The sequence below is a fragment of the Chamaea fasciata genome, unplaced genomic scaffold (genome assembly GCF_029207755.1).
Source record: "Chamaea fasciata isolate MVZ Bird 193981 ecotype frontalis unplaced genomic scaffold, bChaFas1.0.hap1 SCAF_8, whole genome shotgun sequence".
Classification (NCBI taxonomy): Eukaryota; Metazoa; Chordata; class Aves; order Passeriformes; family Sylviidae; genus Chamaea; species Chamaea fasciata.
Window position 1 is genome coordinate 24,600,867 of NW_027094093.1, and position 25,443 is coordinate 24,626,309.

Here is a 25,443-nt window from a genome sequence, read left to right on the forward strand (position 1 = left end):
AAAAGAAACCTGGGGAATATGAAGCTTTGGAGGAGTGTGTGCCTGTGTGGAAGGGGGGTTGACTTGAATCGCACAGAAACCTCACTTAGAATGAGCTGATCCTTCTGAATTTCCTACTGCCCTGGTAGATGCCCCTGTGCTTGAGCTTCTGAGCAGACTCCCACCCTTGGTTGTGCTCACCCCCCTGCTCCAGGTGTAACCCCTGAGCACAGCTGCGGTGGCTGCACACCCCAGTTTTGGAGATTCCCTCCCCTATGCTTCCAGCTTCCCTGCTCCTAGAGATGAATGAGAACTAAGGGAAGCAAGTGAGAAGGACCGGGGCCGGGACAACTGTAACCTTGAGGAATGCAGTGGTGGAACAAAAGACAACATACCCCAAGCTGCCCAGGACAGGGGATGAGCACTGCAAAGCACATCCATCTTTCTTTCTTTCCCTTTCTCTTTCTCTTTCTTTTTCTTTTTCTTTTTTTCTTTTTTCTTTTTCTTTCCCTCCCTCCCTCTCTCTCTCTCTCTCTCTCTTTCTTTCTTTCCCTCCCTCCCTCCCTCCCTCCCCATTTTGTGCGGGGCAAGTGGCAGAAGAATGAGCTAAAACGTGCAAATTGGACTTCACATGGCAAAATTCCCCTTCTTTTCTGGCATGCCCTAAGCAACAGCGAACTTTTCCAAAGAGGAATCTAACACAGTCCTTACAAGCAGCCCAGCCCTCCCTCTGCTCACTGTCCGGCCATGTTAACCCTTACTGTTTAGGGGTGTCAGGGGCACAACCCGGCACAGGGCAAAGCCTCACTGCGGTTTTAAACCTCGCCCAGGGGCCGAAGGACAGGAGAGGAGGGCTGGGCACCCTGCACATACAAAGGCTCCTTCCTGGGCCCGGGCGGGCGACAGTAGCTCCCTGGCAGGCACCCAGCCATCTCCTCCTGCGCTCACCTTTGCAGCGCATGGGTGCTGCGAGGGCTCCCAGCCCAGGCACCAGATGGGGGTGCACACCCCAGCAGCACAGGGTACAGCCCGTAAGGTCAGGCCCTGCTAACTCAGTCTCCCACTTCCTCCCCAAACTCAGAGCCCTGACCTCTCCCATCCAGACTCCCTGCAGCCCAGGCTGCCCTGCAACCCAACGACAACCACTTTGCCTTTTTTTTTCTCTCTTTTTCCCCCTTAAACCGTGAAGATCTGAACTTTTTCCCCACACCCCCCCCCCCCCCCCCCCCCGGCTCCGGTACTCGGCTTCCCCTTCCCCCTCCTCCTCCCCTTGTCTCTCCTCATAATATTATCCTTGATCACTGCCCGGGGTTTGAAGCCCAGAAGTCAGGAGCAGCGCACCCCACCCCCACGGCCCGAGCGCGCACTGATAGGGCCCTCGCTGCTGGCACCTAGTCAAGCTGAGGTGTCATTGGGATCTCAAATTGCAGCGAGGGGCTGGCAGGCAGCCAGAGGCAGTCTATTTAAAAGACAGCCTGTTCTGCAGTATTCAGTCTCTTTAGAAACTTCTCCAGGGGAAAAGTGTTGGGAGATCTACAAAGTGGATTTTTTTTCCCTCTTTTTTTCCCTTCTCCCTGATTTTTTACCGCTCCTCTGCCGACTTTGCAACAAAACACTCCAACTTTGCAGAAAACTTTTTTTTTTTAACTCTTTTGGTCTTTTTTCTTTTCTTTGCAAATCTTGGAAGAGGAAAGCGGGAGAGTTGAACAGAGCCGATCGAAACACAACTTTGCTTCATACCAAGCTTCCCAGCAGCTAGCTGCGTCGGGAGAGATTTTCCTCCTGCAGAAGAAGAGGGAGGGGAGGGGAGCTTTACATCCCCTCTTCCTTCTGCGTTTTCTTTTTTTTTTTTTCTTCTCCTCTTGACTGCTTTGATGCATTATTAGCAGGACACTGGTTTTCAAGGAACTTTGCTCCCTTCCCAACCTGCCTCCTCCCAGCCCTTTGGGAAGAGTGTGTGTGTGCGTGCGTGCGTGAGTGTGTGAAATCGCCGTCCCACCTCCCCGAACACCCCTGCTCCCCCACGCCTCCCCCTGCAACCTGTAGGCTGTGCAACCCCTGCAGGCTTCGCTCCCTTTCCCCCCCTCCTTCCCTCCCTCTGTTTTGCGCTCCTGCGGATCGCGGTGCGAATTCCCCCTTTCGAGGCGAGAAAAAGCTGAAAGGAGAAACGGGGGGAGGAAGAAAAAGAAAAAGACAAAAAAAGGAGATCTAGACGTCCCCCCTCTCCCAACGCCAAAAGAAAAGCAGGAGGGTCTCGCATCCCGAGAATAACCCCCAGAGTGGGGCGCCTGCAAGCAGGGGCTGCGCTTTCCTTTTTGAATTTTATTTTTAAAAATCCTTTAATTTTTTTCTTTTAATTTTCTTTTTTTTTTTCTTTTTTTTTTCTTTTTTTTTTTTTTTGGCCCCCGAAGGGGCAAGCGGAAAGCCAGCGCCGCCCGCTCCCGGCAGCCGCCCGCGCCCCGTCCCGCAGCATCCCCGCCGCGATGCTGCTGCGGCTCCTGGTGCTGCTGGGCGCCTGCCCGGGACTGTCGCGGTGCCTGGGCTCCTTCGTGCAGTGCGAGCCCTGCGATGCCAAGGCGCTGTCGCTCTGCCCGCCACCGCCGCTGGGCTGCGAACTGGTGAAGGAGCCGGGCTGCGGCTGTTGCCTCACCTGCGCCCTGCCCGCCGGGCAGCCCTGCGGCGTCTACACCGAGCGCTGCGCCCGCGGGCTGCGCTGCCTCCCGCGCCAGGGCGAGGAGAAGCCGCTGCACGCCCTGCTCCACGGCACCGCCGTCTGCCTCAGCGAGAAGAGCTACCGCGAGCAAGCCAAGGCCGGTGAGTGACCCCGATCCTCCATCCACAGCTCTCCCGGATGCTTATCCGCCTTGCCGGCTCCCTTTCCATCTTTCCGCCTGCTTTTTCCACCCCACCGCCAGCTCCCGGCTGCGTTTTCCCTCGTTCCGGGTGCTCTTCCATGACCCTCCGGTTGCTTTCCCGTCTTTCCGGCTCCCTTTCCATCTTTCCGCTTGCTTTTCTGCTCCCTCCCACTGGCTGCTCTTCCCTGCGCCCGCCGCGGCTTTCCCATCCCGCCGGCTGCGTTTCCATCTTCCCAGGTGCTGTTCCATGCCCCCACTTGCTTTGCCGCCTTCCCGGCTACTTTTCCATCTTTCCGCCCGGTTTTCCACCCCCACCCTCCCCCATTCCCCCGCCTCCCCCCGCCGTGTGCTTTTTCGCCTTCCCGGCTCCTCCATTCCCCTGCACCACCACCAGCTGCTTTTCCATCTTTGTGGCTACTTTTCTGTCTTTCTGCCTGACTTTTCTCTTTCTCTCACACAATTACACACTCTGGCTGCTATTCCATCTTTCAAGCTATTTCCCCATTCTCTCTCTCCCCACCCCCTCCACGAGCAACTTTTCCAAGCCCCCGTTGCTTTTCCATTTTTTCTGTCTGCTTCTCCACCACCACCACTTCCCCGACTGCTCTTTCAACCCCCTATTGCTTTTCCACCTTTCCAGCAACTTTCACATCTTTCTAGCTGTTCTTCCACCCACACCCACAGTTGCTTTTCCATCTTTGTGGGTACTTTTCCATCCCCCTAACTGTTCTTCCATGCCCCCTGCCACTTTTCCCATCCTTCTTTCCATCTGTGCTCTGGTCAAACCTCCTGTTGCATCATCTCACAACCTCCCCCCACCCTGCCTTTCTTCATCGCCTCTTGATTGTCCTATCTCCAGTGGAAAGATTTTCTTTCCCCACTTCCCAGATGCACCCTTTTAGTCACTACTGCATCCCAGTCCTTCCCCACTTGCATCCTTTACATCTTTCCTGCATCCCTGTCTTCAGCCCTCTCCCTGACAACTTTCTATCATCATATTCCTTGCCTTGCTCTGGGACCTGAGCTGATCTTTGCAGATTGTACTGCAGAGGAGAGCAGGGAATCTTCCTTACATCCAGCAGCCCCGTTCCCAAAGTCCTCAGCCACCCCCAGGTTTGTTGCTGTGCCTCACACTTCCTCCTTGGAATCACTACAGCCTGCTTTTTCTGTCTCCTGGCTGCTGGACATCTTTGTTGGGCAGTAGGCTTTAGCTCAGGGAGATGAAGAGAACAGGTGCATTAGGGACAGGATACGCATTTGCAAAAAATAATGGTGGTGTGGCTAATAACGGGCAAGAACAGGTTAAATGCAAGCATGAAGGCGAGCATGACAGCACCAGTGCAAGGCAAAGCTTCTGAAATGTTTGCACCTTGCACGTGACAAAAGCATGAAAGAAAGCACTCCTTCATTTTGACACTCATTTCACTCCCATTTCTGGATCCTGTAGCTCATGTGAGGACCGATTCCCTATATTCTTCCAAATACATCTGTATTTCTGCCCCGGTGTGAAGGGGAGGTGGGGAGGGTGTCTGTATGGCCGGGGGACTACTTGGCAAAAAAACAAACAAAAAAAAACCCAAAAAAACCAAAACAAACAAAAAAACCAACCAAACAAAAAAAACCCACCTGGAACCCTCACTTTTTCTGGTCCATGAAACAGTCATTTCTACTTATTAGCAAGCGTCTGCTTATACCCATGCAATGGGAATCCATTTCTCCCTTCTAGCACCTAATAAATCGTGATGTTTTTATTATTTTTCCCCTTTGCTCCTTGCAGGCAGTGGTTGCGTTGCTACGCACCATCCTTCAGAGCAAAACCAAATTCTGCGTGTAATAACTTCCCCCCTCCCTCGAATGACATCAGATGTTCAAACTCCCTTTAATCAGCCAGAAACAGCAGAGCTGAGCTTGGTTTTTTGAAGGGCAACTGTAAGGGGTGAGGGTTGGGAGTCGACCTGCACAGGGAGCAGAGGATGAGGCCAGGAGCCACGTTCCTGCTGTGGAGCCCAGGAAGCTGGGCAGTAACCACTGTCAGAGATAGGCAAAGTATCCCGGAGCACGTCATCCTGGTGTTTATTTACACTGCACATGTGTCTGCATGGCCAGGGGCAGGCAGTGTAGTCGGGAAGGGAAAGCCATGCTGCTGAAACCCAGCAGGAGAGCAAGGCCTATCCCTGTGCCTGTGCTGAGGGTGCCCCACACAGTCACCTTAAAAAGCTTTGGCACTTGGCTCCCAGCATGAATATCCTTCCGTTTCACCTGTCTTGCATTCCCAAGGAAACCGGTGCTTTAGCAGGTGCTTTGTGTGAAAACTTTAGCCAGGTCCCTTGTAATTCTGCTGCTTTTGATTTTCTTGGGATGGAGAACACCTGTTGAATGAACAAGGAGAGGGACAGGAACGTGATGGCAGGTTTGTCGTGCAAACAAACCCATGGCACTACCTGCACTTCCAGTTTGGACTCCACAAGTGCCGCAGGGGCCTCTTTTCAACAGGTTTTGTTCACTGACAGCAGATGAGGCTGGATTGGAAAGGCTGCTGCAAGAAGCCACAGGAGACCAGCAGACTCCTCTTGAGATTTATGCAATTGCAAAAAAAGAAAAAATAAATCAGGAATTCCTGAGGATGGGAGAGGGGGAAAAAAAGTCACTTGGCATTTGACTGGTAGCGTGTGAGAACAAAGTATATTTTCATAGGCATGTTTCTAAGCAACAGGGCAAGAAAAGAAATGAAGTTTGACTTGAACTTTCTGGCCTCTGCCAGTTTGGCCAGCAGCACAGGGACCGTGCACTGGGGAAGCTGGCCTGGCCCTCCCATCTATCAATGACCAAAATTGGCCCTGAGCTGCAAACGGCTAAGAAAAAATCAGCACTTGGCAAAATAAACTATGTGACAGTGGTGAGGACTAGATCAAACTGTATTTCTATCTGTTTCTGCCCTTGTGCTGGCCAAGTTTAAAATTGCAGATGCTTTCCTCCTTATGGGCAAGGTAAAAATGCACTGAGCAGCACTGCAGGAGCCAGAGCCTAGGAGGCCAGACTTAGCTCTCCTGTAGAGCAAATGTCTTGCCAAGGGGCAACGTGCTCACAGGTACCGTGCCTCAGTTTCCTCATATATATGCTGGGCACAGTGGTATTGGGGAAGGCGAGAGGTAATGAGCAGAACGTCATCCAGGTTTGTTCAGAGGTCTGAAATGAAAGCAAGTGTGGGATTTAGGAGCCTTAGTAGGACTTGTTTTAAGTAGATGGATATATAGGTACTGACAGGATGGTTCCTGTAGTCCTTCCTCCTGCAACAGTCAGACAGTGTCCTTTACTGAAAGCCAAACATCATGTCTGCAATTGACTGTTCCTGGTAAAAAAACATGAATGAGCTTCATTTATGGCACAGGCTGCAGGATTCTGGGTTTTCTCTGTTTTGTTTAGGTTTCCTTTGAAATACACCACATCTTTCCATTTTTCTCCCCTGTGCTCCTGCCAGACTTCCTCCTGCTGAGACAGCAAGGTCAGGCTGAGCACCAGGGAGTGGAGGGCACAGATTGGAGCCTGCTGCCCCAAAAAGGCTCATGGAAAAACAAAGGTTGTCAAATATTTCCTTCTCTCTCATTCCTGCTCTTTCTAGAAAGCAAGCACGACTTGGCAAGTTTCCTCATGAAACCGTGAGCCAATGATAACCAGGAGGGGAAAGGGGGAGGGTTGCAGAATTAGCCCTAAGAAAATCATCTTTGCTGTGTCAGCTGAAAGATGGAGGAGGAGGAGTGCTGCCAAGCCCAAATTTCCTGCAGCTTGTGTTTGGTGGTGTCCTGTGTTGCTCCCCAACATATTTCTCCCCCACCCCATTCCCCCTTCCCGTACTCGCCTGCTCTACGTTTGGGGATGTGGGGCTTCAGGGGTGAGCAAAGGGGACGTGGTGAAGGCAGATGGGCAGCTCCATGCCGAGGTCTGGGGTGGGGCGGGGGTTAGGGCAGGGGTCATGGGAGCAGGGCGCTCGGGGTGTGCTGGCTTGTGCACATGCCACTCTGGGAGAGACCCAGCTGCTGTGAGCGGTGAGTCCATTGAGCAAAGCAGCTCCGAGCTGTCAAGGTGAAAGCTAGTATCAACAGGCCTGCAAAACCTCCGACACAAAACAGGAAAATCCCCATTTTTCTTTTGATCTGGAGTTTCAAAAACAATGTATATTAAAAAAAAAAAAAAAAGAGAGAGAGAGAGAGAGAGTGAAATCCGTCAGATGCCAGCAAGAGAGCTGGGGAGCTGGGTTTTTGCGGTGTGTGTGTGTACGGGGGAGGAAGGGATGGGGTGGTTCAAACAGGAAAGGAGGGGCCTTGGCTGGAAGGATTTTCGGCAGCCTGGTTTCTGAGGAAGGAGAGAGAATATTAAGTAGTTGATCTAAATGAAATTCCTGCCGAGTGCCAGCAGAGTTCACCGGAGAAAAGACGTGGCTCTGTGCGTGCGTGCGTGCATGAGTGATAGAGCTGGCCCCGAGCTTCCACACAGCTCTGGACCCACTCCAGGTCAGTACAGGGAGCCCCTCCAGAGCTTGCACCACCACAGCGGAGAGCAGGGGCTGGTCTCAGACGGGAGCCTCTGCAAACTTGAGGGATGCTGGAGGAGGCCATTGTGCCTCCTTGTGTCATACTTCAGCAGCAGCATCCTGAGCCCAGATGATCGTCGCGGCTTTGGCACGTCAGTGACATGAGTACAGTCTTGTGCGACTGGGAGCGTTTGCTTGACTGCGGGGTGTCCCCTCAGGCTTGACAAAAGTGGGTAGGAAAGACGGGGTACCTTCTGTGCCAGCTTCAAGACATCCCCAAGTGTCTTCTGTTGCCTAGTTTGTCACACGTGTCAGGGCAGAGGGGGAGGAAGAGGAGGAGAGGCGGCCGCGGCGCTGCCGCACACGGAGCGCGGTGCTCTGCTTCCTCCTAACGACGGCTGGGAGCTCTGCTCGCCCCGCGCCCAGAGAGGCGCACATGCAGGAGCAGCTGCGGGAGCTGCTGCAGCAGCGGCGTTTCCCAAAACTCTCCATGCAAACTGAAAAGCCTGGAAGCAGCCTGGGAAGGGTGGCGGGAACCTCAGGCCCTCCGGGGCTCAGCCGTCCTCCTCGCAGCTGGGTGAGCTGCTAAGAACAGTTGTAGCTCGTTTCCCTGTGCTAGCTCACAGGGCAGACAAAAGCACCCATGGCACAGCAAATCCTGCCCCCCCCCCCCCCCCGCCTCCCTCCCCCCTTTTTTTTTTTTTTCCTTTTTTTAACCCAAGCACTTGGTAGTGCAAATTCAAGGCCAGACATAAGTGGAGGATTTGGCTGGAACACACCTGCCCCTCGATGTGGGCTGCAGAGCAGCAGGATTAATATGCACAGGGAAGATATGCGTGTGAGCATATGCACACATGTACTCGTGTTCACATGCCCACACACGCCTGCATAAACATTTAATGTGTGCAAGCACACACACGGAGCATTCTTGTCTTTGGAGGCAGAATGGTTCCCAGGCAGCGCACACAAACCTCTCTTAGATGCAGGAGTTCTGGTTATGGCTGGCACATCATATTTTGCCATGAAGATCAGATACTGGTGTACAGATCAGCCTACCCTGTCCTCCCACTGTGGGCTCAGAAATGAGATGCACCAGGTGAGCATATCAAACAATGGGAGGTGAGGAAGGAGATAGATGCAAGATCTATCCTCCTCTCAGCCACCTGTGTGGATCTAAATTCACCCCCTCTGCTTAGAGGTGGCTTGTGTTTTCTGGCTAGACTAAGATAATATGCTGAGAGATTTCTTGAGGGCAAATTTTCCCATGTCAAACAAGCAAATTCCCCACAGCAAAGGTGTGAAGTTGTGAATTGCAAAGGACAGCTAGTCCACTTCCAAGGGCAGCGGTTCCTGGTGTCATAGGTGGAAGGAGATGATGCCAGGGGCACTGAGGTCTCTGGGATCCTGCAAACTTCTCCATGCCCAGGCAGCAACAACTGGCCTTCAGGAAGGTGTGAAAGAAGAACTGAATTGGGAAAAGATGGCCCATTTGCTGAAATGTAGCCGCTGAGGAGAAAAAGCCTCCAGCATTGAGCAGGGAAAGCTACAGCACCCAAAGACATGATGCATGCAGAGGTCAAAGATGATTGAAAGGTCATCTTTGACCTGTGTGAACTCACTTGCAGCCTGCCTGATAACCACCTAAGTCATTCATAAGGAGTTTTTTTACAGGGAAAAACTAGATATTATCTGTTTATCATCAGGACAGGAATAGCCAAAAGTATGAGGAGCCTGTGCTGGTGAGAAGGAGAGGGATACCTGACCTCCCATGCTGGAATCCCCTAAGACCTGGCCTGCTGGGTCCAGTGAGCATGAGCCTCCACACTGGGTCTCCCCAGGGTGATACACAGGGCAGGGACATGGAGTGGAGCAGCAGTTGTGCCAGTACTCCTGGTGCTGGTGCTGCGTCCTGGTGCTGCCCATTTAAGATCACTGGGCAAGGTTCATGATTCATGCCTCAGGTCATCCTGGAAGGGTTTGGTGACATCCCCCATCCCCTCACCACTCAACCCCCACAAGATGCTTCCTTCAGCTGTGTAGCCAAGGCAACTCTCAGCAAGATGTTGTTTTTGAGGTGGCTCTTTGATGCTTGTGATCTGAGGGGACCCCTTAGTGTTCATGTCAATCCACTGCTTGAAGTTAATCCCAGCAGGAGCCAGCCAGCATAATGTATTTGCAGGAATTTGGGAGTCTTGGTGATTTGACATGAGCAAATTTGCTCTCAAGGAATCCATTTCTCAGCATGTTTTGGTAAGTCTTCTGTCTGTGATGTTTCCTGAACAAGTGTGAGAGAAAGACTATGGTCAACAGATTAAACTTCGAGGAGGCATTATAAATTTATGCTTGTGAAGTCAGTGGGCATTTCTTGTAAGTGTACACAAGGCTTTGCTCTCACTATTGCCCTTATTCTCCAGACCCCTCTGATACTCCCGTCATTTTTCATTGTGACTCTACCCCAGTGGTACTGTCTCTTGCATGCAGAATGTGGGAGTAGGGGTGTCAGTATCTCTCACAGCAAACTGGCACACTGTTTCCTGTTGTCCTGGCAGGCCTTGATCCTGCAGGATGCTGAGCACCTTTCCTCGAGGGCCGGAGAATCAGAGGCTTTTGGGCACCTCTCCCCTCAATGGGAACCAGCTGCCTCAGTCCTCGAAGGACTGTGGGGCCAAAGCAAAGGCTGGCTCTGCTAGAGTTGGAGAGCTCTTCGCAGCATTGAGCCTCGAGGGCTGTTGTTGCAGTTTGGTTTGTTTGCTTGTTGGATGGACACAGCTGGCTTGATGATGGAGATAATTGTTATGTTGATGGAGATGATTTGTCTGCTTGCTATTTAAGGGTGAGAAAGTAAGCCCGACAGATACTTAGGGAAATGATTGCATAGCTAAACAGAAGAAGGAGTGTTTCTCAAAGATAACTTTGGGGGCAAAGTTGGCCAATATTCATAATTTTTTTTTGTATAAAAACAGTAGAAATACTTTATTTTTCCAAATACAGATGGGATTCATCAGAGAACAGTTAAATCAACAGAGTCATTTATTATTCATGCTTAAGAAATCAGATGTTATGTGTTAGACTAATGATGAAAATCTGTAATTAAATAAGCCAGTGAAAACTGTGGAACCTGTCTTTCACTTCCTAATTTAAAGGAAATGCTGGAAAAGAAGAAAAGTTTCACTAGGGAAGAATTGCATGTCTTATACCTGTCCAGCAGTCAATTATGCTGCTGCCACAGCTGCATATATGTCTTAAGATATTTTATCTACATACAAAATGACATACAGTCATTGCTCTTACTTGTGCGTCCTTCTTTCCTGATGAAATAGTAGATGTGGGTGAAATTTTACTGCATTATTTCATAACCATTTCAGTGGCCAATTACTTGGTTTTGTAAAAGCAGCAGTGGCCTGAGGTTGCAGGAGAAACAACAATTCCAACCATTCCAGAAAGACTCCAGACCTGTGGCAAGGGGTGATCAGTTGTCTTGCATGGAGTTTCAAACCCCAAAATGGAGGTCTATACCTTTTTGTCCATCAAGAGACCCATGGTGATTTTTTTAAGATTCAAAAGCATCTTTGCATTGTGTTGGACCAAAAGAAATTGCCAATGTATGCAGTGGTACAGGGTGGAAAATGGCTCAGAGAGGCAAGAATCATCCTTCAGGATCAAGGTTGGGCAAATTTCTCCTTATCAATATGTCCAAGTGTGAATGTCAAGCTTCTGGTATTTTTTTGTGGTCCTGCTTAGGTGGAGATTAAATAACATCCAGGCCTACTGCAGGCAAAGGCTTTCTGAGAGAAGGAGCCATTAAGAAAGGAGTCCTGAGGGCAGAGGTTGGAAATTTCATCCCTCGGAGGTGGTAATAGTCAGGATGGATGGTACATGTGATGATGCTGACACAGAGATGAGCAATGGATGATCTCACACAGCTTTCCATCTGGTTTAATGCAAAACTGAAAGTGAGGCTGAAGGCCTAGAAGTTAATCCTGGCTAGGCTGGAGTTTGCAAACACATCTGCATGTCTGAAATACTTCTGTTGTTGTAACAGTTCTTGTCCAACACCTGACACAGGTGCATCTTCACACTCCACCTTGATGGGCTTTTTCCTCTCTCTTTGTGGTGAGCGAAGGGTTTGGCTTTTTTGGCTCTTCCAGTTCCTGACTGCTGTTGAGGCCAACAGAGACCCTTAGTAACCAGCTGTAAGAACATACCTTGGGATGGAGACCACCACCTCCTGGCAGCAGCAACGTTTCCCGGATTCTGTTTCAGTAGGACAGTTGTTAAAACTTCTGCTCAGCATGAAACAAAATCAGATTCAAAACCCTGTCCAAAAGGCAAAAGCCACCTTCATCTGTAAGCAGCCCAGTGAGCTTTAGCATAACCTGTAGTGACTGCATTTTTCGTAGGACATGCTTTTCTCAGGATCCTCTCTTTTAATACAGGATTTTCCTTCTAATTTTGTACTGTTCCTAAGGTAAAAAGCTACAGTATCCACACTGACATCCCAGCTCTTGATAGCCACCAGCAGCACACTTTCAGTTATGGGTCAGCTTCTGAGGCCTTTTTAGCACCTGACTCTACTATGACTTGTAATACTTGGGTTTCAGAAACGAACATAGCATCAGCATCCTGGCAGCACCTGCTTTTAAGTCCAAGTTTCTTGATGTCTCATGTATATTGATACCACTCTTCACCTGAGTTTTGAAGACAAGCCCCATGTAGTCCACGAGGGCAAATTACTTATTTTTTCTCCCTAGTTACACTTCCTCCACTGCTGTTGTTGAGCTACCTGCATCCAAAAAGTCCCCCTGCCTGCTTCTTTTTCATGCAATAATGATAGTTGATGGACACTTTCAGGGTTCCAGCCATCACACCTCTTTCATTTCTGTGGGCACAGGAAGATTTTTTCCAAGTCATCTCTGGTGGCCAAATGATCAAACCACCTTTTGGTTTGATTCAGAAAACCTTAAAACATGTGTTTTCTCATCTTTTTGTCACAAATAATCTCCATGGAGAAACTCCAGGTAAACAATTCAATGATGCTTTTCAGGAGCTAGTCCAGATTTTCCTCACCCTTATTGTCAGTTAGGCAGAGACTCATGCTGTCTTCTCTGCGTGTTCCTTTTTTAATCTTTTCTCCTCTTAGTTTCTTGGCAGCTTCGGATGGGTTTTGCCTCCCTTATTGCAACCAATGAAATCTGCCACTAGGGTGGATTTATTGGAAAAGACGCGAGACTAAGAAAGGCTGAATTACTTCATCATTTCCAGGAAGGAAGAATATGTCTTGGTCACTCTGATATTGAAAGATGATTTATTTAGATTTCTGTGGGTCATAATTCACCTCTCAGCTTCTTCTGCAGTTTCAGCATATGGAATGGGGAACATGTGCAGTCTCCAGATGATGTGAAGGAAATAAGTTTTATCTTCCTATCATCAGTGCATCAGCAACAGGAGCTTCTTGATATAAATCTAGTCCTGCAATACTTCCTTCCCCTCCACTTGCCAGTTCAGTTCTCTGGAAGATAACTTTGTTCAGGAAATGTCAGGCTGATATAAGCAGCTATCTAGCAACAGAGTGCCTGCAATTTTGCAAGATAGTGCACATCAGCATCATTTGTTTGAAAAGGATGGACATTTGCTCATTATCTTACCAGAGGATGAACCTCTGGAAAGTTTCCCAGTTCTTTCATTGGTTAGACATTTTGGGTTCTCTCTTGGACAGAAATCATTGTCATGAGAACCCAGAGTCTCTGGCTGTATGCTGCCTGTTGACTCAGACCTTTCCCTGTCTTTGTGTGTCTTATATGTGCATTGCAAACTCCCACACCTGCGTGGAGAACTGATTGTAAACAGATTTGGGAAGACCTTGGAAAGAGACAAAGACAACACCTCCTGTTCAGCCACAGCCTTTCAAGGTAGCGCATGTCTAGCCCACCAGCTGGTGCACAAGCTTGGCTCTTCCAGCACAGCATGGGTGCTTGGAGACTGCTGAACTAACAGCTAGCAATGTGTAGGGAAGGAGCTTCCATCATGAAGCTCCCCATATCCAAACCTGCTTTTCTCCTTGCTCTACAGAATTGCTCTCAGAGAGTTTTATTTTGTGACTGCAGTAAGGAAGGGCAACTTACTTACTTCCCAACTGCAGAGGGAAGTACCATCTGGCATATAGCAACACAGATCCTTCCTTAAGCTTCCAGTTCCCACAGCTGTACCTCTCCCACCTCCATGGCATTTGCTGGCACTGCGAAGTCGTGCTGACCCAGAGATCCACTCCTACAGATAGGTCCTGCACTTCCAGAGCAGACCAAAACATGAGCTGGTTCCCTTGGAAGCTCCTTTCCCACATGCTGAGCTGCATTTCTCCCCCATCCAGCTCTGTATGAGGACACTGAGGTCATCAGGATGATGATCTGCCTTTCCCATGAATCCTCTGTGAACCTGGGGGCAGCCCAAGCACCTGATATTCACGCTCTGCAGGTGAGCCCTGGCTGATGCAGCAGAATCTGCATCCGCAGGTTTCTGCTGAGGAGACATTAATCACCTGAGAAAGAGCTGGTCTTCCAGGCTAGTTCAGTAAAGCCCAAACGATGACTTAAAAAAAAAAAAAAAAAGGCCACAGAATAGCACATCCCTCTGCCATCAGTGCCTGTTCTCTGAAGCTCTTCAGGTATTTCTGAGCTGTTCCCAAGCATCCTCCTGGCTCCTGGCTTAATAAAATGGAGATAAGTCCTAGCCTTCCAAGCCAACTCTCTGGATGCTTTTCTGTCTCTTCTCTGAGCTTGGCCTTGCTGATCCATATCCCTCCCTTAAAAAGTGTCTCTGTGGAACAAGGGAGTGAGGTCTCATCAACTTCCACCATGTTGTCACAGGGGTATAAGATACTGGAATACCCTAGAGCCCCTCTTCCAAAAGCTTGTGTGGCTTTTGAGCCATGGACTGATTGGATTCTGATCATCTGTCCTTGGTAGGTGACTGGGTGTGGTGGGGCAGAGTGGATGTTTCTGGGAGCACTTCACAAGTGCTTTGACTGCTACAGACTTACTTCCACACTCTGCAAATCACAAAAGTGTTTTGCTGCCTTTGGCAGCTGTTGAAGATCCTAATTCCCAGGGAAGGAAATAGGGTCTGTGTTTTCTTATTACTGCTCCTGTGTCTGCAAAACAGCTTGGCCCATGGGAACTACATCACAGGCTGCAAGGGGACCAAGACTGAAGAGGTGGTGGGAGTTACCTTTCTTAACTTCAGACCTTTGGAGGCCTAAATGTGATCATTGGAGTCACAGGAGAGGAGACTGGACTTTGTTCCACCCAAAAATCATCACCCAAGCCAAATGATGGGGCTGGTCACAATTCGGAGGGTGCAGCATCTCTGCAATGGAGTTTGGCCATCCAGAACACCTCAGTGTTAGCATTCGGGTGTTATGTGACGTACATTTGTTTTAAGTGTCTTGCATGTTGCTAAGACTTGTGGGAGGTGGGGTGGCAGTCCCAGCAGGGCTGCTGTTACTCTGTCCTCCTTGCTGTGTGGCGTCTCCTCTGAGCCTCTCATCACCTGCAAGCATTACCAGCGTGCTCCCTTGCCAGTCCGTACCAGATAGACTGCACCGGCGTGATGCCAAGACCCCACCAAAGCACAAAAGTTCATTCAAAGTCCAAGGCACATTGCAGCTGGCTCTCCAGCAGACAACACCCTGGGCTAGTGGAGGGTCTGGCTGCAGGCTCCACCCTCAGCCCTGGCTGCTCCGCCTCCAGTGGGTGCCAGATGGCCTTGGGCTGGGCTGCCTGAGCTCACTGCCTGACCTCACCAGGGCGGTGGTGTCAGCAGTGACCCTAGCCCCAGCACAGCCCCTGGGCCGCTCCACTGACCACCCCGGCAGGGCTGGGGGCCGGTCACGGCTGTGCTGCAGGCTGTGCCTGGCACAGGAATGTATGCGAGCTGTTCCTCCTTAGGCGGGAGAAAGCTCCTGGGCTTCTGCCTGCACTGAGTCTGGTGGCCTCTGGGGAGCTCAGTAATGCTTTTGCTGGGTTGTACTCTCCAGCTGCCAAAGGGTGCAAGATGAGATGAGATGACTCTTCTCTCTTTGCATCCCTTCCCTGCCTGAATTATCCCTTCCCTGCCTGCATCTTGAGAATGCAAACACAGTGGCTGTCTCTGTGTGCTGACCAGGAGGGTGGAATTTTTATTTTCCCATCATGGCCACAGGTGCAAGGCAAGGTCAGGGAAGAATTTGCCTGCCCATACTAGGAAGTTTTGGTGTTGGTCAAGCATGTCCCCTCCTCTGGAGTGGCAACAAATGGGGAGGGCAGCTGGGGAAAATACTCAATGTTTTTACTAGCCAGGTACCTAAGAACAGTATTCCTGTATAAGCCCCATGTGCAATGAGCACCTCTGAACAGACATGGCTGAGTTTGGGACAGAGGAAGGACTGGGCAAATTCTCAAAGCCTCCACGAGTGATATTTGTGTTGTTCCTGTGCTAGAGGTTTAACTGAGATCACTATTAAGTCTTTCTCCAACACCTTCCTGCTTAAGTGGTGTATTATGTTAGTGCCTATGCTGTAAATAATAATGATCATGATAATAATCAAGAGGGCTGTTCAGCAGGGTTGTGCTGTGGTTGTGCATGCACTTCTTAGGTGCATGTTGCTTTTGGGGGTGGTGTTGAACCGGACAGTAAGTCCTCTAGGAGTGGGCTGTGGCTGTAATGAGCACGGTTCATTAGGAGCAGCGGTCAATAGATCCTTTCTGTGAGAAACCAGTGAAAATGTGTTAAAAAAATTTGAGCCTCCCAGCCATTTGGAAAAAGTTTCGTGCTCCACTCTGTAATGCCAGCAGGCAGGGATGCAGTGTTCCCACACACTTGGCTCCTCCATGTGAGTGCACCCACCACGCTTTTGGGAACTCACATGGGTCCAAAGCATCTGAGCCCAAGGAGCACCAGTCTGAGTTTTGATGCGGGGCAGGATGATGTGTAGTCTGCTCTGGGTGGTATCTCTTAAGAACAGCAGGCAGCCAGGCAGGAGCAATTTGTGGCTTCCCAGAAACAGTGCCTGGTATTTTGTTACTCCTCTTCCCTTCTTCAGGGAATGGTTGGAAATGGTTCCTGTTAGGGAGCTCCCTCTGGCTAGCCTGGAGTGGGGAGAAGACACTATGCATCAGCTCAAGGCAGAGGACAGCTCATGCCCTTCTGTGGGTGGGTATTTTCTGCCTCCCAGGGCTTGTATCAACAGCACAGTCCTTTTGGCCTGGCCTGGGTCAAGAACCTTTCCACATGCTTGCCCCTCTTTCCCTGGGATCAGTGGATCAGACCAGACATGAAGCCATGGGGTGGCACTGAGTTAAGTCTCCTGCCTTGGCTGTAGGGTCAACATCCCTTTGAAGTGGCTACAGCCCACATGCCACCTCCAAGGTAGCCAGGCATCCTCAGCTTGGCTAGCAGTGTCATTCTTTTGTGTCATTTTTCTGTGCCAGTAAGCTTGGGACTTCTACTGGGAGGTGATCCCCTCCTGAGTTGTGGGGAGAAGGAACGGAGCTGTGCAAGCCACCCACCTTCTGCTTCTCACTGTCCCTCTTCTGGAGACACCGTGCGTAGGGCCTTCCTCCCCATGCCCTGAGCCCACAGGGATGCAGCGTGCTTTGCCCATGCCCTGTGCCCCCAGAGAGGCAGCTCTGCCTCTGCAGGTGGCCACCAGGCTGGCAGGCAGATGGGAGTAGGCGGGAAGGGGCTGTGTGGCAGGCCAGAACCTGACAGTGAGGGAGGAGGAACTCCAGCCTGAACTCCTCCCTGAGTCTTTTGACACAAGTAGGGCTCATTTGGGGAAACTGGGCATTGGTCCCGTCAGCATCTCCTCAGGCATGGAGGCACAGCAGTGCCAAATGCTGCCTGCCATGAGCCAGCCTGAGGGCAGACAGAGGTTAATGAATGAGCTGGTGGGTGAGGATGGGTGCAGGAGCTCTGGAGATGCTGATGTGACTGTCCGGTCTGGTGGCAGTGGGCAGCTGCAGGTTGAGGGGGATGGGCCAGCCAGGAAGAGAAGGGAGGGGCTGCATGGGTGCTGCATGCCTTGGCTCTGCCTTTCCCTTTCTTCTTGGCACTGGGAATGCCCCTTACCAACTGCCCAGAGCTTGTCAGGAATTTGTCAGAGACCTCTTCCCTTCAGTTTGTCAAAATTGGCTTGTTAGAAGAAGGGGTTGCGTCAGCCTTGTTGTTGAAGGAAATTTGGCTATAAAATGCATATAAAAAGAGGCTGGAGGAAAGAGATCCCTTCAAGGCATCCATGGAGGTAACTCTTTACATCACTGGGATAAAACCCAAACTCGACAGCACTGCTGAGTCACAGATGATGAAGTCCCATCACTTTTATCCCTTGTTGTATGACATCCCAAGCGTATATTCCCACTTGAGGGGGAACACATGCATTCCAGGGAGGGTGTAGGGAGTCAGTTCCCGGTGCTTTTTCAGCCCTGCAGAAAGCACAGAAAGCACGGGACTCAGGTTGGGATCTGGGCAGCTTTTAGTGCCCATCAGTTGTTTGCAAGAGCACAGGGCTCCTGTGGCTCTCATCTATCGTTGCTGAAAAGGCTCCACATTAGTCCCCAGTTCACTCTGGCTTGCTGGTAGCTTTCAGGGAGAGGAGTGATAAAGTGCTTGCAAGGGGGTAAAGCTGACTATGTGAGCAGTGTGAGCTGCTGCAAACATCCATTGCATGGTGAGTCCTGGGGACTGGACACCCTGTATTTTCTTTCTGACTGAATCCTCACTGCCTTGTGTCTTTATTTGCTTTTTTTTTTTTTAATTTGTTAGGATTGCCCTAAGATGCTGTGCCTCACTTACTTGTTATTGTGGAAGTAATGGGCTGTGCCAGCACCAATGTGGAACTTCCCTCCCCTTATTACTGTAGGGCAGCCCAGGGAGATATTCTGGCAGCGCCTTCTCCAGGCCTGGACATGGACGCCAGAGGGGATTCCTGGGACAGAACACAGTGTGTTTCACTGCCATAAGAAGGGCGTAGTCACTGCAGATGCCTCCGTTCTTCTTTTGGACCTTGAGCTGCCAGAATATCTTTTGAGGCAAAGGATGCACTTCAGCTGTACCTTGTATTGTTTCATTCTCTGGGGAGTAATCCCCAGTTTACTCAATTTCTTTTCGATCCCCTGTCTGTCATCCTCTTAGAATAGAGGAGCCTTATCTGTGCAGGCAGTTGAGTCCTACAGCAAGGAATAAAACCCCAAGCATATGAGCATCATGGGGCAAAATGTCAAAATGATCCTGTCCTGGGGAGCCACATGAGTCCTGGGGATGGTGCAGGGAGTTATTGTTTATATTGCTCTTGGCAGTTAGGAGCGCATAGAGTTGGGGATGCTGATCCAGTGCTGTACTTGTGGAAACAGAAAATACAAAGGGCCACTTGAATAAGTAAGTGGCCATGAGAAACTTTCAGTTTTTTGCTGGGAGAGTGCAAGGTCACCTGGGCAAGGAGTAATAGGAGACTTGTACCTGTGGTTGGCCTGGGCACCCAGTGACCAGCCTGTCTGCTCGATCACCTCCAAATGCCCCAACTGAGGTGTGTGTGACAATCTGGCGTTGCCATCTGCCACTGAGCATCTCCTCTGTGCCCCCCACTGGGCATCCTCAGGCATCCCTGGGCAGCAGTGGCATCCTCTTCACCTTTCTCCCTCCTGGTGCTGCATCTGGGCTCCAGGAAGCAGTCGGTCTGCAGAAAGATCCTGTTTGCCTTGTTGGGGGCGTATATCTGCTTTTATTTTAATCCTGAGCCTTTTTTCCTCCTGTAGGAGGGGGTGAGCTGGGTTCACTGTCATAGAGATTGAAAGAGATGCTGTTCAGGGACAGATTTCAGCTACTCTGATGCTTTCCTTCTGCTGCAGTGAGTTTCCTCATGGTCACTTGCTGGTTCCAGCACGGAGTTGTCATCAGTGCTGGATGGCTGGGGACCCAGGGGTCAGGAGACTGGGAACCTCACGAGCTGTAAGCTGTATTCAAATTTAGTCGAGAAATAACCCTTTTTCATTCTGGTGGTTGTACTAAATGTCACAAGTCACCTAAGTTTAGACTGTCACTAGGTTGCTCCTATATACAACTGCTGAGGGCTCCTGACTGCATCCTGCCAGCAGAGGTTATGCTGGGGGGTCTACAGGAAGATGGGTGCCGTGGACAGAACCTAAACATGGTCCCCCTTTGCTGTCAGTACCATCAGTGGCAGTCAGGCAACATTACTTGGCAGCGTCACCCTTGGCTTTGCTGGCTGCTTGATGTGGGCCAGCAGATGGGAGCAGGTTTGATCCCATGAGTGGGGCTGCAAGCTGAGGACTGTGGAGATCCCAGCACTTGTCAGCCACATCTTTGGCTATCACTGCTGAAGTGCCTGCCCAGCCACATGGTGGCTTTGCTGTATGACTGACCTTGGCTTTGGAATTGTCTCATCTTCAGCCATTCCTGGCTTGTGCTCTTGCCTTCTCAAGGCAGGGTGAAGTATAAATTTATCACTTAATCCTCTCAGCATGGATAAACAGGGGCTTCTCTGCCTCATTTATGTGTCATCTGGCCCTTCCTGGAGGTAGGATGACCCTCACACTGGTCTTTTTCCACAAAAAAAAGTGATGGCACTTGTATGTGGAAATGCATCCTAGACCTCTGACTCCTCCGTGCCCTCTAGACACCTTCCTGTCCCGAGCTCAGAGGTCACACAAAAACCTTGTTAAGTCCCACACAGTGGGATAAAGCCAGGGCTGTAGGCAGCAGCTGGGAAAGGGATTCCTTTGGTTATTTGTTTTCTTTCTGCCTGATGCAAAGATCTCCTCTGGGGTTGGGCAGAAGGCTCTCTGTACAAAAGCAAGTCCCACTCATCTCATGGAGAATGACAGTTTGGTACCCCTTCCCTTGCAGAACGGGAGTCCCGGGAGCATGAGGAGCCGACCACATCGGAGATGACAGAGGAGACCTACCCGCCCAAGGCCTACCGGCCCAAGCATGGGCGCCTGTCTGAGCTCAAGGCTGAAGCCCTGAAGAAGGACCGCCGGAAGAAGCTGACCCTGGCCAAGTTCGTGGGCATGGCTGAGAACACAGCTCACCCCCGTGTCGTCATCCCTGAGCTCCGTCAGGAGTTTGAGCTGGTGGGTGCCTTCACCTTCCCTCCATGAGGCTCCCATGGGAGGGCTTTTACCCCTGGAAAATGGGTACTAGTGGGAGGAACCTGGGGTCTTTTGCAGCTGGAAGGTTCTGTGAGGCACTCCCCTTCTCACATTTGATCTCCCTGTGTGCAGGGCCCATGCCGCAGGCACATGGAGGCGTCCCTGCAGGAGCTGAAGAGTAGCCAGCGGATGGTCCCCCGTGCTGTCCACCTCCCCAACTGCGACCGCAAGGGCTTCTACAAGAGGAAGCAGGTAAGATGTTCCCCACCCTGAAAGGCTTTTCTCTGCTGCTGCCCTGGGTGGGAAGGATGGAAGTTTCTCCTTTGCTGGGTTAGTCAGGGTGTTGCTGCAAGCATCTCCAGACACGTTTGGTGGTGGGTGGCCTTGCTGATGGCTCCAAGTGCCATCTGGCCTGAAGTAAGCATCCTGAAGGAGCTGGTGAGGGAGGGGGAAAGTCAGAGAACCCTGGGCTGGGGTAGCAGCAGGGATAGGGATGTACTGAAAGCAGAGAGCAGGAGCCAGATCCTACCGTGGGGTTTGCATCACCAGTGTGAAAAGGGCAAGGCCTGATCTGCAGGGAGGGAGCCACACAGCATCTGGTGGTCAGCTCATGATCTCTGCCCTTGGGTGTCTCCCCAGTGCAAGCCCTCCCGGGGCCGGAAGCGTGGGTTGTGTTGGTGTGTGGACAAGTATGGCATGAAGCTGCCAGGGACTGACTTCCTGAGTGGAGACCTGCAGTGCCACGCGTTCGACAGCAGCAATGTGGAGTGAAGCCGCATCCCCTCCCTCCGCCCCATCACTACCTACCCAGACTCCCACCCTCCCCTCCGCACCTCCCCACACCTCGGGACTCCGATTCCTTTCATCTCATGTAAGACGAAAAAAAGAAAGGAAAAGAAAAAAGAGAAAGGAAGGAAAATGAAAAAACCAGAAAGGGAAAGAAAGAGAGAAGTAAGGAAAGGAAAAGTAAAAAGAGAGAAAAGAAAGAAAAAAGAGAAAAGAAAAAAAGAAAATGAAAAAAGAGAAGAAAAGAGAAAAGAAGAGAAAAGAAAGAAGAGAAAAGGAAAAAAAGAGAGAAAAATAAACCCTGAAGAAACTGAGGACTCGGAATCTACAACAGCCTTTTGACAACAAGGACTCAGCAAGGAAAGGATAGAGCCAGAGACAAACCAGCCATGGCTGCTCTGCCATCCTGCACCTCTCCCCAACGCTGCCTGCACCTCTCTGCCACAAACAGAGGTCACCCCGATGTAGGAAGCTCTCCAAGTTGGTGATTTTCCAGTACGGGTTTTGGGCAGGTTCATTTTTATTTTTATATTTTTTTTTTGTGTTAGATAGTTGATTTCTGAAGGGTCTTGAGAGAAAATCTTGTGGCCACCAGCATTCCCCTTGCAGTCCTCCAGAGTGTCCTCTCCATGTTGCTGGGACTCACTTGAGCTGATTTCCATCTCAAATGACTGCCCCCAGTCCAGACAGATTTCAGCAAGGGAGGAGACGTCGGACTGTTCGCTTTGTGTCTGGAGATAAGCTGTGGAGGGAAACACAGATCCTGCAACAGTACAAATACCCCCAGAAAGTATCTGGACTTCAAAAAAAAATCATCACAAAAGGAAATACAGTCTTCCCTGTCCAGTTCATCGTGACTGGAAGGTCAGAAATTTTCTTGGACAAGCAGGACTCTGACCTTTGTCTATCCAGGTGTGAAAGTGTTCGTCACCTGGGTGCACGTGTGTGTGCATTGACATGGCTTTCCCTCATTGCTACACCTTCACCTTGAAATCTGGAGGTTTCAATGTAATACACAATTGGGGGATATGCTGCCCCTCCCAAAAACAAATAATCTGCTGGATTAAGCACAGAAGCAGAGTTACGGAGGAGCATTGGTGCCTGTGGGATCAGGGCCTGATCAACACTGAGGACTGCATCACTGTTCAGACTGAAGTATCGCCACATGGGGACAGGGGAATCAGGGCCAAAACTCTTCACCCTTTGCCACCACGAAGATGACCAACTATGGAGATTTTTTTTTTCACAGCCAAAAATGTGGTTTGCTCCAAGGGAAAAAAACCCCAAACCTCCACTTTGTTTCATCGTGGTTTTTTGTTAAGGCTGGTTTATAGCTTTCCCTGTGGGTAGGAAAATGCCAGTCTCCATCCTTTTGCATTGAGAACACTGCTCATGTTGCCATGGCTGATTCCCACCACCCTGCAGTAGGTTCCTGTGATGGGCCCTTGCCTTTAACCTGGGACCCAGCTCCTTGTTGAGTGACAGCAGGCACCGTACCATGGAGACCCACTGCCTTGGGCATGCTGGGACAGCCCTCGGCTGCCTTCCTGACTCATTTGTTGTTTTTAACATTTGCATTTGACTTTGGGACTCTTGCCTCTTGCTTATCCATGACAAGGGTCTCCATGATGTTGGTGCTGGGAGGAGATCCTGCAGTGAATGGAAGGAAAGAAAGGGAGCTGTGGGGTCTGGTAGCTGTGATGGGGAAACACACCTGCTGGGAACCACATCCTACTGCCACAACTGGAGCTGGCAGCCAGCACTGGCCAAAAGACACAGTTGATCTCAGGTGGAAGGTTCCTGAACCCCCAAATCCCTTTGAGCTTCCTGGACCTGGGCAGAGAAAAACGGAGGTCCACAGCACCACTGGAGCCCCACCAGTGGGGATGGGACAAGGGGGATTAAGCACTAAGGGGTTCTGATGAAGGCTTCTTGCCACCACAGGTTGGGAGCCCTCACAGCCTCCCATGAGATGACATTACTCCCCTAAGCACCCCGTGGGCCCCCCACCAGGATGTTACCCTGATGGAGGGCAGGACTGGACACCTGCAGTTATTTCCCTCCAAGTGACAGTGGGGGGTGAGTTTTGCCGATGGACTTCCACAGAGACCCAGCGGAACACATCTCAAGCCTGGGGACAAAGCACCTTCCCAGGCTGAAAAGAAGGAAGTGTGCCACCAAATGTAGATCTTTCCCAAAAAAGTCTGTTGGAGTGGGGTAACTCCATGTTGTTGGAGGGGAGCATGGTGGAGGCTGAGAGAGGGACCCCTCCACGCTCTGCAGGGCTGATGGAGCAGGGTTGGTTTTATCAGAGTGGTGGGTTAGTGCTGGGGTAGAAGTGGAGTGAAGAATGGGGTGAAGACAGCAGGAGGAGGAGGAGCTTGTGCTAACCCCAAGGGCCACTGGACACCATTGTTGACACTGTCCACTTGCTGATCCCTGTGCAAAACCTCCTGACTGTCATAGGCCAGTACCACCTTTCCCAGGACCCTTCCTTCCTTCTCTCTTCCTTTCTTACTTTTTTTTTGGTTTGTTTGTTTTGTTGTTTAATTTCCCAAAACTTGAAAGCCTTTGGCTGCAGAGAAAGGAGATGTTCCCTTGGGGTGGGATGGGAGCAGGCAGAGGGCAGCAGATGCCCGTGGACCTTGCCTTTTGGGGAGGATGCTTTTGCGGGGTGAGGGTTTGCTCGCAGGGCACCATGGTGGTGTCACAATGAGGCTACCACAGACACTGGGCAGGGGACACACGGCGATGCTCCGTCTTCTCCCTGCAAAGCAAGACTACATGGCCCTGGGAGCCCAGAGTACCAAAATCCATCCCACACAGCCTCCCTCACCCCTGCACACCCCATGCTGGGATGGCATTGTCTGTCCTGTTCCCACAAACCTGGGGGGAGGATGATGGACATTTGAGTTGCACCACACTCACCCCCCAGATCACCTTGGTTCCCAGGATGGGGCACCAAGTGACCCTCCCAGCTGCCCACTCCCTTAAGGATCCCCAGCAGGACGAGGCTGTTTTTAGGCTGCACTAATATTTAGGACTGGGGTTGGAGCCTGGGTTGTCCTGGTAATGAGAGTGACTTCAGAAGGGCTTGGTCACCCTCTGGGGTGGCAGTGATGAGGTACTCCTATTCTCAATACCCAGCAGCACCCCTCTGCATTTAGGATGAGAGAACCAGAAGGGGCAGATTTGGAAGCTGGGGAGGGTTGAGGCACGCCAGGAGATGCTGGCAATTTGTGCATCAGGGGGTTGTGAGGCTCAGGGGTCTCTGGCTATGGTATTTACACCGAGCCCACATTGGTATCTAGGATGCGAGCTGGGAAGGAGGGGACAAGGATGGCTCAGGACAGCCCTTCCACCACATCTGCCCAGGGAGCAGCACTCAGTGGCTGGGCTATCCCTTGTCTGTACTGCAGTGGACTTCGAAAACCACTAGTACAAGAGCATTTTGCACTATTTCTCCGCTCTCTCCCCCCTTCCCCTTTTCTTCGCCTTCCCCATGAAAATTCTTTGCTGTTGGTTTAGTTTTCTTTCTTCTTTTTTTGTTTTGTTGTTGTTGTTGTTGATTTTTTTTTCCCCCCAAATGGAGCATTGTATATTTAAAGGACTGTCAGTTCACCTCGCTTCCAGACCGCTGTCCTGGCCCTGGCTAGGAGCCCTGCCTGCTGTGGCCCCCTCCCCAGCCCCACCAGCCACCGCCACTGCCACCGGGACAGACGTCACCATGCAAGTTACCCACCGTTATAACACAGTTGTTAAAACACACCAGATTCCGAGTTTCCTGCCTGGTTTTTATCTTTAAGCAATACTCACTACACATTTTACGGTAGCTTTTTATAGCTTTACATACATACGGTAGCTCTGTTGTTTCGTTTTGGTTTTGTTGTTTTGTTGTTTTTTTTCCAGTAAACAAGAAATACTCATAATCTTACTGGTGGGAAAAAAAAAAAAAAGCAGTTTGTGAAAAACTGACAATGGAAGAAGAGCTTAATGCTCTGTTTAGCATTTTGTACTTAAAAAAAATCTCACATTTTATTAAAAAGTGAAGATTGCTGTATACTATTTATTCAACTTATAATTTATGTTACTCTTTGATCTTTGTCTTTTCTCATGACAAAGCATTTATTTAATAAAGTTATGCATTCAGTTA

The 25,443-nt window shown here is 50.5% G+C and overlaps 1 protein-coding gene across 1 annotated transcript; it reads left to right on the forward strand.

The window, feature by feature from the left end:
• Window positions 1-1,469: 1,469 nt before the first annotated feature.
• On the forward strand, window positions 1,470-25,443 carry IGFBP5 (insulin like growth factor binding protein 5). The gene is made up of 4 exons (XM_066190205.1): window positions 1,470-2,793; window positions 20,260-20,486; window positions 20,637-20,756; window positions 21,144-25,443. Exons 1-4 carry the CDS (start codon window positions 2,463-2,465, stop codon window positions 21,273-21,275), a joined length of 810 nt encoding a protein of 269 aa, XP_066046302.1. The 5' UTR covers window positions 1,470-2,462; the 3' UTR covers window positions 21,276-25,443.

Bases quoted from the DNA above. Each gene is read 5' to 3' on its own strand.
- IGFBP5 (XM_066190205.1), top strand. From the start codon at position 2,463: ATGCTGCTGCGGCTCCTGGTGCTGCTGGGCGCCTGCCCGGGACTGTCG. The intron at 2,794-20,259 runs GTGAGTGACCCC...CTTCCCTTGCAG, and splicing joins CCGCGAGCAAGCCAAGGCCG to AACGGGAGTCCCGGGAGCAT. The intron at 20,757-21,143 runs GTAAGATGTTCC...GTGTCTCCCCAG, and splicing joins GCTTCTACAAGAGGAAGCAG to TGCAAGCCCTCCCGGGGCCG.